The 18,945-nt window shown below is 40.7% G+C and overlaps 1 protein-coding gene across 2 annotated transcripts in view; it reads left to right on the top strand.

Moving 5' to 3' along the window:
- Positions 1-18,945, top strand: part of RBM6 (RNA binding motif protein 6) — a 92,710-nt gene that overhangs the window by 12,982 nt on the left and 60,783 nt on the right. For both annotated transcript variants that reach the window (XM_060240075.1, XM_060240077.1), the window contains one exon: positions 15,625-15,698. In XM_060240075.1, coding sequence (XP_060096058.1) covers positions 15,625-15,698 — 74 coding nt within the window. The remainder of the gene's footprint in view (positions 1-15,624; positions 15,699-18,945) is intronic.

Below are 18,945 nucleotides of genomic sequence, written 5' to 3'. Positions count from 1 at the left end.
GAGAATTTCTACAGTGTTTTTATCAGGTTGTTTTATATTAAAAGCTGTAAAAGTGTGTATCAGGGCTTGGATCCACTGGGCTGTTTTCATGAGCAGAAGGATTTCTACCTACAGAGCACAACTATCTCACATACCCCTTCCAGCTGCTGCTCAGAATGACCCTGAGATGTTGCTTCTGCCCTCAGAACAGAATTTTGGGGCTGCAGTAGATGGAGGGAGGCTAGAAAGCTGTGCTTTCTGGACAGAAATTTCTCCACCATGGAAATACTCTGGTTGATTTAATGTTGCTTTGTTACTGTACCTTTCCTGCTCACATCGTAACTACTAATAACTTAAATACTTTTTGGGTCATCTCTGTCCTCTTGCCTTCTCCAGGATTTCTGAGTTAAGGCACAAGCTTGGCCAATAAGCCACCTGTATTCTATTTTAGCCATGAGGTTAGGCTCCCATGGAAGAAAATAATTAGGCTGTCTAAGGAGGCCTTTCAGAGCTGACAGTGGTTTGATTCCACTGGATGTTAAATCCTCTCGTTGGGCAAGGTTTTGTCTCAGCCCTGAGACAATGGCTGTATAATGACTTCATGGGCTCTCACAGCAGCACCAGGTAGCATTTGTTTTCAGCATCAAGAGTTGCTGATAATTGTAAAATGAAGGTCAAAGGAAAGCTTTCTGTACTTCTGTGATTCTCAGATTTCTGTATTGTGTAGCATTTTTCATTTCAGAAGATGGCTTATTTATGGTTTCTAGTCTTCACATTCTCACTCCTGACTGGTATTCAGATGAATTTGTGTGAGGTAATACTTTGCAGGCTTCCTGTGCACAGGAGCTAAAGGCTAGTAAAGTAAAAATATAATGGTGGGAAAAGTTGAACTCTAAAGATATAGTTTTTACAAGGGAGATGGGCAGGGGAAAGTGGAGGGGTATTCTGGATGTCTTTCCCTTGTTCTTCCTGCTCGAATCAGGTTGTAACTTAAATCTTTACAAGGATTGTTTTCAGACTTCTGGAAAATTAAAAGTCTGTGCAGACTCTGTGTGTGAGAGCACATGTGTGCATGCTATTGCTACAGTTGTATTAGGTAGCTTTGTGTTGCTGTCTTTTTGCATTTATGAACAGTAATGGGTGGATGGGTGGGCCGTACCCATGTTCACAGAAAGATTTTTGTTTCAGAAGCAGCCTTTGCTACATCTCCAAACTGGCTTTCATTGTTCCAGAATTCAAAAGTAATTAATATGAGAACACTTCAGAAGGAAACAAAATCCCCAGACTGCTGGTATACATGGTGTTTTAAAGAACACTTTGTAATGGTCAGCTTCTGAGAAAATTTTTGGATTATAGTAATTTTCCCATTAATTAATTGTTTAAATGCCTCACTTATTGTTTCCCATTAATTTCCGATTAATTTTGTATTACCTCTTGAGTTTGCCCAACTGGATTGCACAAAGTTAGCACCTTATCTTTCTACAGTGTACATACAGCTCAGTGGCAAAGGACCACCCTTGATGATTTCTCCTGATCTGGCGACAAGTTTGAGGGAGATCATATACTCAGCACCTCATTGTTCTTTATATACACTGTTGTTGGGTATAACATTGACAGACAAGCAGATTTGTGCATATGTAGGCTGTGCAATTTCTTTGTGGCATCAACAGATTTATTTTATGGTGCTTTGAACTGAAAAATCCTAAGAAATTGAGCCTAGTTTTTAGTACATTTCAGAGAAGTGTATTTGGAAACAGACTGTTGGGTAGAGGATTAATTCTGAATAGAGTTGCACTACAGTGATGCAGTGTGATGCAGAAGCTGTAACTAATGCTAGATTATCTTATGTGTTCCTCGAATGCAGATAGTATCATAGAACTGAAAGGGCCGCCCTGAGCCTGCTTCGGCGGGGAGGGCGGGATACAAATAAAAATTTATTATTATTATTATTATTATAATCTAGTCTAATCTCCTGCACTATGCAGGAAATTCACAAATGCCTCCCCCTACATCCTCAGTGACACCTGCTCCAAGTCCAGAAGATGGCAAAACAATACATCTCCAGGATCCCTGGCAAAACTGGCCTGGAGAAAAATTGCTGCCTGACTCCAAAATGGTGAACAGCATTTCCCTGGGTGTGTAAGAAGGGGCCACAAGAACTAAGCACTAGTGCAGCCCTTCCTGCCCTCCTTCTCATGATCTGCCTAAGTTCACAGAATCAGCATTGCGGTCTAGTCTCTGTTTAAAAACTAGTCTCTGTTTAAAAACCTCCAAGGAAGGAGAGCTCACTATGTCTCGAGGAAGCCTGTTCCACTGAGGAGCCGCTCTTAACTGTCAGGAAGTTCTTCCTGATGTTTAATCAAAAAACTCTTTTGATTTAATTTCAACCCATTGTTTCTGATCCGACCTTCTGGGGCAACAGAAAACAACTCTGCACCATCCTCTCTATATGACAGCCCTTCAGGTACTTGATGGTGATCATATCTCCTCTCAATCGTCTCCTCTCCAAGCTAAACATACCTGTTCCTTCCACCTTTCCTCATAGGACTTGGTCTCCAGACCACTTTATTGCCCTCTTCTGGACATGTTCCAATTTGTCTGTGTCCTTCATAAATCATGGTGTCCAAAACTGAACAGGTAAGGTTTACCTAGAGCAGAATAAAGCGATACAATCACTGTGTGTGATCTGGGCACTATATTACTGTTGATACAGCCCAAAATCACATTTGCCTTTTAGCTACCACATTACACTGCTGACTCATGTTCAGTGTATGGTCCTCTAAGACTCCTAGATCTTTTGGTGAGTTATTGGTCAGTCAAAATGCAACCATAGTTCAAAATGACCATTGCAATCATTAGAAAAATAGCATTACTTTTTAAAATTATGCTGTAAATCATTACTAACCAGGTGTATATCTCTCAATCTTTAGTGGCTGGTATCTGAAGAATCCTTCCTGTGTGCAATCTGTATGTCCACTTGGACTGCTGATTTCCCTTTTTACTAGCAGTCGTTCGGGCTGCATTGGTTGCTGTTCCTTATGGCCCTTCAATGTCAGGAGCAACTGATACTGAAACCTTGATTAGGCATTTGGACAGGAGCAACTATCCAGGAAATATGAGGGGTTTTGGTGGAAGTGGCAGAGTTCCAGTGCAGGCACAGAACACAGCACAACTCTTTATATCCTAAAATGTGGGGAGAACCTTGCATTCAGATCCATATGCATAGTAAAGTTTATTCACCTTCAGTCCCATAGTAAAGTTTATTCACATTCAGTCCCACCGCCTGTACATCTAGAAAAGTAGCTCTAAAGCCTTTAGCAACCACTAGCATTTTCTGATTGAGAAATGCAAAACTGTTGAATACTTGCAAACCCTGTCTGTCAGTGTCTGGTTTTGAACTGAAGCTAAATTGTACTGAAGCTATGTTTTTTGTAATGTAGCAGGAAAGTGAGGGTATAAATGACACTGCAGTTTCTAGGAACATCTAGATTTTGAAGTCAGAGTTTTAATTTTTTGCCAGTTTAGCATTCGTTTAAAGACCTGTGTCTAAAAATTTACTGAATACTTAGAATTCTAGAAAATTTGATGCTATATGTAGTTATTCAAATAGCTTGGTTCATTTAAGTGACTGAAAATGGAGTGAGTTGTGTTACAACTAAAATCTTGGTTTTGTGCTAATTGGGAAGCTTCTGAGAGGATAAAGTCCGAAGGGGAGAATGAAGTACATTTGTGCTGGCACGCTGATTGAAAATGTCTGGAAAATCAAAAGAATTGTTCTTGGAGAGTGTTCTGGAAAGCATCCAGAGAGGTTCCAAGAAGTGGAATTGGAGGAAACAGGTGAGATGACAAGGAAGTAGGTTTGATAGCGTAATAGCAGTAAGGCCTCACTAGGGTCATTTCATACAAACAATTCTACACACATGTAACTTGCTGAGTATAAACATGCTGGAGCAATTGTATGTTTAATTTGCTAAGTGTACATGTGGTGGGATGTCTTGTGCAATCTCAGTTTTATTTATTTTGTTAGATTTGGGCTCAGGGCAGGTTGAATCCAGTGGAAATTTCTGCTGATAGATGATAGGGAGTGTTGCTTTCTGTTAATTTCCCCCCATCCTGTTATTGAAGATTTCCTGTCCTTCTCTGTTAGAAGTTCAGCAGGATTTACCTTGGGATGCAACTCTTTGGTTTGCCAGTGGATTGACATTCAGTGAATTATACCCAGAAAAGACAATTCATGACATGACTCACATGAGATTTCATAATTTGTACACTCAAGTGCTTTCCTTTAATATATGAAGAGATCCTTGTGTTACTCTTAAAATTAAAGCTGGTTAAGATTCCTAGCTCTTCTGGTCCCAGTCTGATGGTTGGGAAAGCAGCTCCTTGTTAAATTGGAGGAGTTCTGGGTTTACCCAGGATTTATAACTTTATTCATACAACTCAGAGATGAGCATCTCGTGTGCTTGCTTTGTTCCAGGGTAGTTATTAGTGATGAAGTAAATACAGCAGTGAACTATTATTTCAGCTGTTGTGGCAGAAGCACAGACCTTGTTTTCAGAGCTTGAAAACAGTAAGGGGGGGGGGAGATGAGATCAAAGCCAATAGACTGAATGATGATAGAAAATAATACCTTTAGTGCTGTGTGGGAAATAAGAGTTGTTTTCTGTGAATTGGCACTGTATTTTTATTAGTTCAAATGAGTCTTTCAGCCAATCCATTTTCTATACATCTTCCTTCAGTCCTTAATTATGATGGAAACTCTTTTTTGACATCCTTGTTTACCTCACATGAGTTTCTCACAGCAAATGCATAAACATGGTTGTCTCAAGAGGCCAAATGCGTGATTTAACTTCGTGAGGGTTTTGTTTTGCAGGCTTGTACCCACATGTACTAGGGTTTGAGAACCCCATTTTCCTATCTGGGTTATGTGCTAAAAAACCTTTTCATTAGCAATCTGGGGGTTCTATGTTGTGGCAGGCTTAGTCTTTTTACTCTGACATTTTTGTTTTACATAACTCAGTCCTACCATATTGAGGCCATATGAGAGCATAGCAGCTTTATTTAGATTACTGGATGGTATATTATAAAGTGATACCTGTACTGTTCTGCTTTATCTGGAGCTGGAACTGCTCCTTCCGTTGCTGCTTCTTTGAAAATTACCATTCTTTGCAGCCTGTTGTAGATTCACATACCTCATTTGGCATTGTAAAGCACATATACAAATTGGTCTCCATCAGTGGTGAAGGATGGTATGCTTCACTAGAGTTCTAATAAAACACAGGGTTTTTTTGTATGTTTCCTTTCAGGAGTGACTCAGCAGTCTCAGATGAAACCTGAATTATGGGTTTATGGCCTTGTGGTGCTGTCATCACCAGAAGCAGGGATTTGATGCCATTTTTATGGAACATAGTTTGTAATAGGGCTTGTGATTGAGGTTCAAGGGACTTGCTGTAGAATTGGCTGGCAACCAGTACTGTCTTATTATTTAATGTGGGTAAGGTGCTTAGTTCTCCAAGCAGTGTTGAATTTTATAGTGGCAAACATTCTCAGACAAACATTTTCTGGCACCTGTTAACTTAACAAAAATGATGTGACTGTTAATTTTAAAATTGTTGATAGGCAAAAAGATTGTAAAAAACCAGCCCCCATTTTGTGATTTGTGTGATAAATATGGCCATATAATACTCATTTCTTCAAAGCTTAAGGGGATTGTGTGGCGTTTACATGGATGGGTTCAGTTACATTAATAAACCATTTCCAATAGCAGTTTAAAAAGTGGTTGATTGGCAGTAGCAGCGTACTGTTGCTGAAGATCTAAGTATGCAAGTTAGTCCGTCCTTAGTGTCTATTTTTTAAATTATAATACCTCAGAAAGAGCTGCAACACATCTAATCCAAAACAGTTTTCAGCCCTTATTCGTCTGTCATGCTGTGTTTGGGTGAGGTATAGGGAGAGCTGACAAAACACTGGATTACAAGCAGCCTTCAGTGTATGAAAATTGTACTGATTCTGTTGTTCTGAACAAATTTTCAGAAATCCTGACTGCTTTCCAGTAATGACTGAAGTTTTGTTCACTTCCCTTATTAGCTTTGAAATACCTTGTACATGATCCAAGCACAGACTACTTCAGTATGACTTCATGTATTTTGCTGTTTTCTGATTTGATTTGGTAAGATTTTATGGGTTATATAAATTATATATTTATTACCTTATATATACTGTCTTTATTTTTCTATCCTATCTAGCTGAATTTTCTATCCTATTGAGAGTCTGCCCCCCCCCCCCCCGGTTATGGCATTGCATAGTTAGGAAGAAAAACTGCCTGCTTTTCAAGTATTTTGTAGCTGTTAAGCTTTCCACAGACAGTTCCTCTAGACCAGGGGTCCTCAACCTACGGCCCGCGGGCCAGATGCGGCCCGCTGAGGACGTTTATGCGGCCCGCCGGGTTATGGCAAAATCAGACCGGAAGTGACGTTCGACCTAAACTTGCGTTAGCAACGCACACTTCTGGCACTGGGCTGAGGCGGCGGAGACAGAGTGTGAGGTGATACTGAGGTGAGGGGAGTTCCCAGGCCAGGGTGTGTGGTGTGGGGAAGGGAGAGAGATGCAGAAGACGGAGAACTGACGGCCCGTGGCCTTGTATAGTAACGGCAGTCCGGCCCTCCAACAGTCTGAGGGACAGTGAACTGGCCCCCTATTTAAAAAGGTTGAGGACCCCTGCTCTAGACCAAGGGTGTGGAACTCATTTGTCATGAGGGTAGGATCTGACATAAATGGGACTTTGTGGGGCTGGGCCATGCGTGTCATAAAATGTAAGGCCAAGTAGTGGAGATATCGATTTCAATTATGTTTGTCTGTGTCCTTTATCAAGATACTGTTTTCTACCTTAAAATACAAACATGCTTAAAACTCTTGCAATATTTGTTTATTTAACAGTCTTTGATAACTGACACCTCCTAGACCTCCCCCCTCCCCCCCTTAAAAGATGCTTGCCTAAAATGGAAAGGTGGAGGAAAGTGGGATTTGGCAGTGTAGTTTTTAAAATAAAACATCAAGAAAAAGCATAAGGATCACAGCAACTAAAAATATAAACTAAAAATATGAAATGTTCTAAGCCCAGGAAAACATGAAATGGCTGGGCATTGCAAGCTTCTCTTTTTCTTCCCGTCTACTCATGGCTATTAATGTCCTCTTTTGGCTGTGGGTTCCCAGGTTAGAGTACTCACTCAGGCACATGTTCTCAGGTCCATTCAGCAAAGACAAGCTGGCTCAAAACATCATTTGTTTATTTGCAAGGAGACCACTCCAGCAAGCAACAGCTCCAGCAGCAAACAAAACTGGAAAGTGAAATATTTGAGCTCCAATCCATTAAAATATGTTGCAGCACAGACATAGTTGCAAGGAAAATGCAGAATGGATTTTCCACTAAAATTTCTGGGCCCAGGTAGATTGTTCTGGAACTGGAATGCCAGCCCCCAGGGTGAAATGACAGTTCCTGGGAATTGCTGAAGCATTCTGGGATTGGCATGAGGGCCCCCAGGGTGGCATTTTATTTGCATAATGCTGCTGCTACTCCCAGGGGCTGTCATTTCACTCTGTGCCCTGTTATTCCAGTCCCAGAACACAGGTTCTGTTGCTAGGGACTGTCATTCTACTCTAGGAGCTGTCACTCCAGTCCCAGAGCACTGCTTCTATTGCTGGAAAAAGTCCAAGAACAGCCTATTTGGGTGCAGAAACCTTAATGGAAAATCCATTCTGCATTTTCTTTTCAACTTTGCAAGTCCAGAAGAGTTTCCTGCCAAAGCAGGAGGCAAAGACAAGACAGGGAAGTGGGAACTTTGGCAGCCTGGAGCTTCAAAGGGTGAGGACAGGCAGGGGAGGAGAGGGGAGCAAAGAGCCACAGGCAGGATTAGAACATAAGAGAAGCCATGTTGGATCAGGCCAATAGCCCATCCAGTCCAACACTCTGTGTCACACAGTGGCCAGAAAATTTATTTATTTATTTATATACACACACTGTGGCTAATAGCCAGTGATGGACCTCTGCTCCATATTTTTATCTAACCCCCTCTTGAAGCTGGCTATGCTTGCAGCCGCCACCACCTCCTGTGGCAGTGAATTCCACATGTTAATCACCCTTTGGGTGAAGAAGTACCTCCTTTTATCCGTTCTAACCCAACTGCTCAGCAATTTCATTGAATGCCCATGAGTTCTTGTATTGTAAGAAAGGGAGAAAAGTACTTCTTTCTCTACCTTCTCCATCCCATGCATAATCTTGTAAACCTCTATCATGTCACCCCGCAATCGACGTTTCTCCAAGCTGAAGAGCCCCAAGCGTTTTAACCTTTCCTCATAGGGAAAGTGTTCCAAACCTTTAATCATTCTAGTTGCCCTTTTCTACACTTTCCCCAATGCTATGATATTCTTTTTGAGGTGTGGTGACCAGAATTGCACACAGTATTCCAAATGAGACTGCACCATCGATTTATACCGGGGCACTATGATACTGGCTGATTTTTTTTCAGTTCCCTTCCTAAGAATTGCCAGCATGGCGTTGGCCTTTTTTATTGCAATCGCACACTGTCTTGACATTTTCAGTGAGTTATCTACCACGACCCCAAGATCTCTCTCTTGGTCAGTCTCTGCCAGTTCACACCCCATGAACTTGTATTTGTAGCTGGGATTCTTGGCCCCAATGTGCATTACTTTGCACTTGGCCATACTGAACCTCATCTGCCACGTTGACGCCCACTCACCCAGCCTCAACAGATCCCTTTGGAGTGCATCACAATCCTCTCTGGTTCTCACCACCCTGAACAATTTAGTGTCATCTGCAAACTTGGCCACTTCACTGCTTACTCTCAACTCCAAATCATTTATGAACAAGTTAAAGAGCATGGGACCCAGTACTGAGCCCTGTGGCACTCCATTGCTTACCGTCCTCCACTGCAAAGACTGCCCATTTATACTCACTCTCTGCTTCCTATTAATTAGCCAGTTTTTGATCCACAAGAGGACCTGTCCTTTTACTCCATGACTTTCGAGCTTACTAAGGAGCCTTTGATGAGGAACTTTATCAAAAGCTTTCTGGAAGTCAAGGTAAACAACATCTATTGGGTCTCCTTTGTCCACATGCTTGTTCACCCTCTCAAAGAAATGTAACAGGTTAGTGAGGCAAAATCTTCCCTTACAGAACCCATGCTGAGTCTTCCTCAATAACCCATGTTCATCAATGTGCCTACTCATTCTGTCCTTGATAATGGTTTCTATCAACTTTCCCGGTATTGAAGTCAGACTGACTGGCCTGTAGTTTCCCAGATCTCCTCTGGAACCCTTTTTAAAGATGGGGGTGACATTTGCTACCTTCCAGTCCTCAGGAACGGAGGCAGATTTCAATGAAAGATTACATATTTTTGTCAGAAGATCCACAATTTCAACTTTGAGTTCTTTCAGAACTCTGGGATGTATGCCATCCAGACCTGGTGACTTATTAGTTTTTAATTTGTCTATCAGTTGTAGGACCTCCTTTCTTGTCACCTCAATCTGACTCGGGTCTTTCAACACCCCTTCCAATATAAGTGGTTCTGGAGCAGGCAAACACTTCTCATCTTCCACAGTGAAGACGGAAGGCAAAAAATGCATTCAGCTTCTCAGCCATGTCCCTATCCTCTTCCAGTAATCCTTTGACCCCTTGGTCATCCAAGGGTCCCACTGCCTCCCTGGCTGGTTTCCTGCTTCTAATATATTTGAAGAAATTTTTATTGTTGGTCTTTATGTTTTTTGCAATATGCTCCTCATAGTCCCTTTTTGCCTGCCTGATCACAGTCTTGCATTTGATTTACCACAGCCTATGTTCCCTTTTATTAATCTCACTTGGACTAGCTTAAAGGAGTCCTTACCTTTTACAGCTTCCGTTACTTTGTTTGTTAACCATGCAGACCTTCTCTTATACCTGCTTGTGCCTTTCCTAACTTGTGGTATATATTTTATCTGAGCTTCTAGGATTGTAGTTTTAAATAAGCCTCCAAGCTTCCCCAAGGGTTTTGACTGTATTTACCTTTCCTTTCAGTTTCCTCTTCACATGCCTCCTAATCTCAGAGAATTTACCCCATTTAAAGTTAAACGTGGTTATACTGGTCTTTTGGAGCAACTCTCTATGGTCACTGCTCCCAAGCGGTGCAATCACTTTTACATCTCTCACCAAGTGTTGGGCATTACTTAGGACCAAATCCAGGATCGCCCCACCCGTGGTTGGTTCAGAGACCATCTGCTCCATAGCACATTAAAGTCATGTATGGATTGCAAGTTTGACACCCCTGCTGTAGACAGTGGTTGGGCAGGTTTTGTCACTCTTTCTGCCATTTATTAGTATGTGAATGTGTTTAAAATTGGCTGATTGTTATGTAAGGATAAAATGAAATTATGTGTGCTTATAATACATTAGGTAACAGAAACCATTCTAGTTCTGTGATACTCTGAATGTGAACAGTGCTTTTTCTGCTCTACAAAGTGATCGTTTTAGTCTGGTTTTCTTAATTACACCTATTTTCTCCCGTTTAAAGAATATAACTGGTTGTTGTACATGATCTCTTAACAGATGAAACTAGTGCTAACTGATTCTTACTATTCTTTTGGACTAGCAATAGGAACTTGGATTTGGAGGGTGTAGAGGAACTTGCAGGTGGGATAGAGGAGTTGCAGCTGTGCTCATTTTCCCAGTCCACATATGATTTCAGCAAAGGGGCTTAGTGTTTGGGTTTTTTTAATAGCTCCATTCATATGTGGAATTATGCAACTGGAGGTGACTTGGTTATTAATATCTAGTATGAATGATATGGGCATGACTTCTCCATGGGTGCATCCCTCACTGTTTCAGTAATGTTTGAATGAAATATGACTGGGTCCTTTGGCACTGGCATTGTTACTTCCTGGTAGTTTGTCACTCCCATCTTTTTCATCTAGATCTGGGGTGTCCAGTGTCTGGCCCACAGGCCAAAACCAGCCTCCTGAGGCCCTCAATCCAGCCCGTGGAGAGAACACCCCCTTGCGCTCTTCCCTCCATCAGAGAGAGGGAACAGGTCGCAGAGCCTTATGCTGCTCTGTGGAGCAGTGAGGACTAGAGGGCCCGAGGCCCAGAAAGCAACTGTTCAGCCATGGTCTTGGCTTGCTCTTTGGGCAGCGGCGAGAACAACTTTTCATTCTGCTTCCTCTCCCCACCCACCAGCTGCCTCTTGCCTGCCTTGCGCCTCTGTGTGTTTGTGAAGCTGAGTCCACTGGCACCTAAAGAAGACATTTTCCTCAAGCTTTGAGCTTGTTCTGCTTCCTCCTCTCTCCCCCCACCCTGCCTCTTCCTTGCCCCACACATGTCTGTTTGGTGTAGTGGTTAAGAGCCAGTTTGGTGTAGTGGTTAAGTGTGCAGACTCTTATCTGGGAGAACCGGGTTTGATTCCCCACTCCTCCACTTGCACCTGCTAGCATGGCCTTGGGTCAGCCATAGCTCTCGTAGAGTTGTCCTTGAAAGGGCAGCTGCTGTGAGAGCCTCTCAGCCCCACCCACCTCACAGGGTGTCTGTTGTGGGGGAGGAAGGTAAAGGAGATTGTGAGCCGCTCTGAGACTCTTCGGAGTGGAGGGCGGGATATAAATCCAATATCATCATCTTCTTCTTCTGTGTGTGAAGCTAAGTTTTGAGTCCACCAGCACCTAAATAAGATGTTTTCTTCAAGCTATGAGCCAGCTCTGGTTCCTCCTCCCCCCCCCCTTGCCTGGCTCTTCCCTTCCCTGGGGTATGTGTGTGAAGCTGTTTTGAGTCCACCGGCACCTAAAGAAGACATTTTCTTCAAGCTATGAACTAGCTCTACTTTCTCCTCCTCCTATTTTGAACCTTAGCCTCCCAAATAATAGGCTAATAGCTATATATTGCTGCCTCCCTATTTTTGCACTGCCTCATAGAAGTTGTAGTTATTTTTCTGGATTTTGTAGACAAACCAGTTTAGTTTTGTAGATTCCCCGCTCTAGGCAGCATGGGGGCATCAGCAGTGAAATATTGCAAGCGTGTTGACATTTTAAGCAAGTTTGTATTTAAAATAAAAAAGCAGAAGTCATGGGGTTGGGGGGGAAGGTGTTTGTGAATTTCCTGCATTGTTCAGGGCGTTGAACTACTAGACAACCCTGGAGGTCCCTTCCAACTCTATCATTCTGTGATTCTATAATATATGTAATTGTGTTTGTGCCTTTTATAAACGTTATATCTCCACTACCTGGAATTACATTGTATGACACCCATAGCCCGGCTCATTTATGTCAGATCTGGCCCTCATAACAAATGAGTTCAACACCCCTGTTGACAGAATAGTATGGAGTCCAGCTATTGCAGAATTCACACTTCACTTGTAGCAGATTCATTAGGTCTCTGTAATGTTTAGGTGGTTGTTAATCTTTGCATAGGAACCGTCACCCATAATCCATTGCATGATCTCGTCATTTGACACTGGACAGAATTTTGCCAAAGAGGGCATGTGAGAACCATTGTGACTGCTTGGAGGTGGGAAATCAGGTTAAAGTGGCTTTTTAGCGATAAGATAAATGAGTGACTTGCAAATTGTCTTTCAGTGGATTATGAAAGAAAAAAAGAAGAGTGGTTCTACATAGTTTGGCCACAGGATCAGCCTTGACTATTTTTGCTTTCTGTATGTATGCTGTCCATAATATGTAGGTCTGCTCCAAGCTTTGTACATGTTTCTATTTTTTAGAAAACCCTGTTATAGCAAGGCACTAGTATGATTTACACAGGTATAAAATAAGGGCAGGCTTATAGCATGTGTGACTTCTGCCCTTCAGCATTCCTTTACCTTTCTTCCATAATTAGTAATTTCTGCTGTCATCACTGTGTTTTGCTACCGTTGTTCCTATTTCAAATGGGATGTCATACGTAATAAGTAGTTTGGAATTATTATTTAGAATCAGGGCTTTTTGGGTAGCAGGAACTCCTTTGCATATTAGGCCACACCCCTCTGATGTAGCCAATCCTCCAAGAGTTTACAGTTCAATATATGGAGATTCTAGTAATTTATTGGATCTGAACTGTTTCCACATCTTTATTCAATCATATATACTTGGTGGCTTTCCTCAAGCCATCTGCTTCAACTGCTCATCTGTAAAGTATGAAAAATAAAAGTTTTTTACTGTAACAAGATACTCCTCTGTGTGTGTGTGTGTGTAGAGAGAGGCAGAGGGAGGGGGGTTAACAATGCAATATGTTTTGTGGTCAAAGCCATTTCTGTGGGGTAGCACAGTGGTGTTGTGGGCTGCAACAGGATGGGAAAACAGAAGACTCATATATTGCAATCAGTTTCACTTGTGGTTCATTATTTGGGATTGAGGCAGCAATTTGCCCGCTGTGTTCAAAGGAGTATCAATTTAAGCTTGGCATCCAAATGAGTGATGCAGGTGAGCAATGGAATGTTGTTAATTAGTATTTGTATACTACTGTAGGTCCAATATAAACTCTGTTAAGAGCTGGAATGGTACTTTGGATAATGTTGGATTGGAATGCAAGAAATCTAGTCTGAAAATCCCTGCTTGAACACAAATCTCACCAGGTAGCCTTGGAGAGGTCAGCTTTTCTGAGCCAGATTTTATTGCAGGCTGCTAGGATAAATGAAAAGTATTGGGAAATTTAGGGCAGAATGATACAAATGACCATGGTTATTTATATACTTCATTAAAGCCTGACTTGCTCACACTCAAGATTGCAGTGTAAAGGACAATAGACAAGAATTTGATTTCGTCTTGTCTCAGTACAGTCAAATACTAACCATGCTGACTGAACAGATTTCAGGACATGAGTGTAGATAATTTTTTCCACTGGTGGCTTGCCTTTTTATTAAAAACTCCCTACTTAATCACACCCAAGGTTGATTGTCTGTTTCATGATATTTGATTTCTTGCCACCTATTTTAAAATAATAAATGTGGCAAATATTTGCAGCCTTCTTTCAGCTGTCCTAATTCAAGCTGTATTTATTATATAAGGAATGGGCAGCACATTGGATGAACTGCTTTTTGCAAACAAGTTTCAGGTGCATAGGATTCCCACAATATGAACTGGTATTGTAGAGGACACTTAGGATTGCCATATAAATCCACTAAATTGATTACATCATTGTCACATTGAGTGTGGAGATTGTTCCCCCTAAACCCATGATATTGGGCTTGCCTGTGTTGTGACAATTGTGTATATTGCACAATATATTGATATGGTATGTGTGTAGTGGGCACAGGGAAATATGCAACATGAAATCAGAACATGAATAAGATTTGCTGTATGTTATTGGGAAAGGAGTAGAACTTGGCACAATGATGCCAATTTTGGTAGTGACACCATGTCACCCATAACGCCAGTATAATGCCAGTACATAATTTCATGTCATTGGAAGGCAGTTGTTCCTCAGTGATCACAACTAAGCAAGTAGGTATTGGTATGTGTCACTAAGGACTTCTTGCTTTTTAAAAAAGTATAAGGCTGTGCCATGACCAGGATCTGTGTTATCAAGCTGGCTCTGAAAAGCCTCATACTGCAGTAATTTTATGATACTATAATAACATCTAGGACATTAATGACATGCTTACATCTTGAAGGTTTGTGCATATGTGGAAATTTAAGGTATCCCAGCAGCTGAAATCTTTAACAATAATTTACTCAGAAGCCACTTTGATTACACTGTCAGTATAAATGCAGGATAGAAATTTTCTAAATAAAATGTTCTGGTTGGTTTTGTTTTGACTTACATCAATGCAAATCGATTCTTGCAGTTTCAGGCTTGGAAACTTTGAGCAGTCTGTTTCTTCCTTAAAGTGACATATCTTCCCCTGAGTAACCCTTGATTTTAATTTCCTTGTTATTGAATCCTTGATAATTTTGAGGTAAGGCCATTTTTATGTGCCCTTCTGGTTAGTTTGACAGATGGGTGCATCCCTTCTTGAAATATGTTTCATCACTACCAAAGATGACTTTTTTACTGATCAGGCAAATGGCTTCAGGAAAGGGGACCATAAAATACATTAAAGCAGTGTTTGTTCTTCATGGCACTGCTTTTGAAAGAAAAGAATAATGATATTTTTAGGATATTGCTTATGTGTTCAGGAATTGTACTAGATTCGGTATATAACTTAATTTTAAATATTTCTTTATCTCATTCTACGTTTGGAATGAAAAAACCCACTAATACTGTTCTGTTTCGTCTTCATGAAACTACTAAAATGTTAGCTTGTGAAAACAAATTATGTTTTTTAAACTTAGATATTATACTTTTAAATTAGCTTCAGAGTGGTTATCTCCTTAATTTTTAGGAGAATGAGTCCACTATACTACTGTTGGGTCTCTTTGCTGGAAACCCATATCACTTATTAAATTTTGTGGATTGATTCAAAAGGAGCAAAGGGAATGGATTTGTGGCCAAAAACTACCAAACCAAAACTTGATTTGACTTTGAGAGAACCTATTGTTACTTTTTATTTATATTTCTTCTGTGGGGATCATATGATGGTGGTATCTGGGGGTTTGCTGAGGGGAAGGGGAATCGGGTACTGAAAATGTGGCTTTCTGGCACTAACGCAACTCCCGTCTGTATTTAAATGCTGTCCCCAGGTTACGACTATGGCTATATCTGCGTGGAGTTTTCCCTCTTGGAAGAGGCCATCGCCTGCATGGAAGCCAACCAGGTTGCTTTACACTTCGGTCGAAAATGCTTCTAGAAGAATATTTTGTGGGGAGGGTGGATAACTAGGTTTTTTTGTTTTTTAAAATTCAAAGGAAGACTTTTCCTTTCCGCTGTGTACAAGGAGGCAGCTAAAATGCTGGAGTTTCTCAGAAATCTAGAGAGGCATAAAAATGCTCTACTGCAACAGCTTGTTTTTCTGACTATAACTTTGTTAGTTGTGCATGCCTTGCAGATTTGATAGATTCAAAATATGGTAGTTATAAAAAGTTCCCAGTTCTGGTAGGCGTCCTTGTGAGTTTGTGTATATTGTGGATTTTAAGCGACAAGAGCTAAGCTGCTAACCTCAGACATTTCATTTTCTTGACACTGATCAGTATATGAACATTTCTTCTTGTAAGCCAAATAATATTGTGGTGCACACACAGAAAGCTTTCCTGTGTTTCTGGGTGTTTCTGGGTTAGACCATTAATATGCAGCTCTCAGTGAAGAATCTTGTTTGCATGTATCACTTGTCCATGTGCTTTCATCTGGTGGGTATTTATGGGGGTTCATTGCTGCTTTCCTTTTGTATGCATATTGTCCTTATGCAAAGTGGAGCTGCATAAGAGAGGTCTGGCCTTTCACAGGCGCACCTGGTTTATCTGAATGTCTTCAAATTTTAAAAGGGGAAAGCTGCTCATATAAGCTCCAAATTAAAGAGAGCTTGGGCAAGTTTTATATTTAATTGTGTAAGTAAACATGATTTTACACTTAATTTGTAGCTTCATAATTTCAGAAGTTGAGCCCTATGTCTTTCCCATATTTTGGGAATAACTCATATTCTTAATCACATTGTCCACAGTAAATTTATGTGCTTTTTCTTTTGTGTTATTAGTCAGGCCTTTACATGTAGTTGGAACTTTGACTTCAGTTTTGGTTACAAGTACCCTTGCAGTAGTGAATAGGTTCATAAGAGCAGGCAACATTGTGCCCTTCAAGAATACTAACAAAAGAATGCTATATGTGCTATATTATACTCAGTGTTGAGAAGTGAACTCTAAAGCTTCTCCATAAATCTTTTTTTAAAAAAATACAACCACTAAATATGATATAAATCAGTTCCTAAATCTTTGCAACTTTAACATCTGTTTGGTACAAGTCATAACTCTTTAATTGTGGTTGGAGTAAGATAGTTCAGACCAGCCTTTTGAAATGTGTGGCTGCTTGCTGACCTGCATTTTGGTTTTTGTAGAATTGTAAACCATAACCTTCCCTTCAAAAAATTGTCATTGTTCCTCTGTTCCCACTCCACAAAAGTGATATACCGAATACTATTTACACTGTTATCCTACATACAAGTGATAGAATTGAATTGACGATTTATTTAAGCAATTCTTTTTCCATTAAAGCATTCCCAGTTGTCCTACGGAAGACAGTCCCAAAAGAAGTTCATGTTTGGGAAACATATGTTTTCCTTACTTTTTTAATTGTTCACTTTGTGGATGCTCATCTTTTGTCAGGGCAGTCATAACCGTTGAAAATTGTTATTTATAATTTGTGTATACTGCCTCCCTAGAGACTTGATAAAGGCATTTAACAATGAAGTAAAAAGGAAATACAACTGATCTTTATTTCCAGTAACTTAGCAGCACAAATTACAGCCCCAGTTTCTTATTTAGTGCTTTAGAAATCTGAGTTAACCTGAACAAAGACATTCATTTATAAGTTCTGCAAGAGAAGCAGTTCCAAATCCAAATACCTTTATTGGCATAGAAATAAAAAGTACAGCATAGCAAATTTACATGGCGTTTCAGCTATAAAAACCAGTCAAACATCAAGAAGGGAAGCTAGTCTTTTGCTCCCTGATTGTTATGGCAGCCAAAAGGTACTTTGCAACCAGGCTTGTGATATGGGAACATTGGTCAGATAGTAGAAAAAAAACTAACTTTGCTTCAGGTAATCCATAAAAATTAAACAGAATAGGTTTGATTATGCAGTCCCTCACTTCCCCATAAAAATCACAATAAAATAAGACGTGGGCGACCGTTTCAAGGTGCCTTCCATTACATGGGCAGACTCTATCCTGATAAGGGATATTGGCAAACCTCCCAGATAATACCACTGAGGGTAGAACATTGAGTCTTCCTAACATAAAAGAGCAGCGTAACTGGGGTGAAGTAATCTGGGAAAGGTAGGCAGCAGGCAGCCCATGATCTGGGAAGATACCAAATGCTAAAGGAGAACAAGTTTTATGTCCAGAAGAACAAAGGGACTGTTTCTCAATATCTAAGATCCTCTGTTTCAGGATTCTGAATGCCTGCATTTCACTTAGCATACAGAGGTTGTCCGAGGGTACACCTATGGAATGTATTTTCTTCTGGATCTGACTATACCAAGTGGAAACGAAGGAATCTGCTAGCATCATATGGCTATAACTAGCAGGGTCTGCCTTAAAGTATAGGCATAGCCAAAACTTTATAGTTAGTAGCCATGCCCTGGTCCCAATCAAATGGATTCCAGTCTCTAGGCACGTTGCAGCATAGCTGACACAGTTGGGGACCCCTAAAATACGGCGTAAAAATGCTGCCTGAATTTGCTCAAGTTGGAAATTGAGGGCGCAAACCCGAATGGGGATTCCATATAACAACTGAGAAACTGTTTTAGCATTAAAAACATGAATGGCAGCTGGGACAAATTGGTTGCCATTCTTGTAAAAAAAGCTAACCACTGCAGACGAACTACACCTTGCTGAGATGACTGCTTGCTTGCGTTGTACTGTCCAGTTATGATATTGGAAAAAGACGAAGTATTTGAAAGATTTCACCTATTCAATATTATTTCCCTTGAGGCACCAGCTTTGTGGTTTCCAGGACTTTGAAAATACTAAAATTTTGGATTTTACATAGTTTATAGACAGGAAATTTGTCTTGCAGTATGAAGTAAAAGTGAGTAACAGGTGCTTAAGGCCCTTCTGTGAACGTGACAGTACAGCTGGATCGTCGGTGTAGAGCAGTAAAGGAATAACGGATGGCCCAAGTTTAGAGGAGTGACCATCAATAGCATTTAGAGAGGGGGTCAGATCATTCAGGAATAAATTAAACAAATAGGGGGCTAGAATACAGTCCTGTTTGACTCCCCAATTGGAAATGATCTTTGAAGTTAATGTACCTAGGTCGTTATATCGCACTTGACAGCTATTAAGGGAATACATTTTACGAATAAGAAAAAGTAGGTGTTTATCCAGACCCATGATGTCCAATTTGTTCCAG

Source organism: Heteronotia binoei, chromosome 5, assembly GCF_032191835.1.
Source record: "Heteronotia binoei isolate CCM8104 ecotype False Entrance Well chromosome 5, APGP_CSIRO_Hbin_v1, whole genome shotgun sequence".
NCBI lineage: Eukaryota > Metazoa > Chordata > Lepidosauria > Squamata > Gekkonidae > Heteronotia > Heteronotia binoei.
The sequence above is the reverse complement of the archived record's forward strand: the minus strand, read 5'-3'. Positions and strand labels throughout refer to the sequence as shown.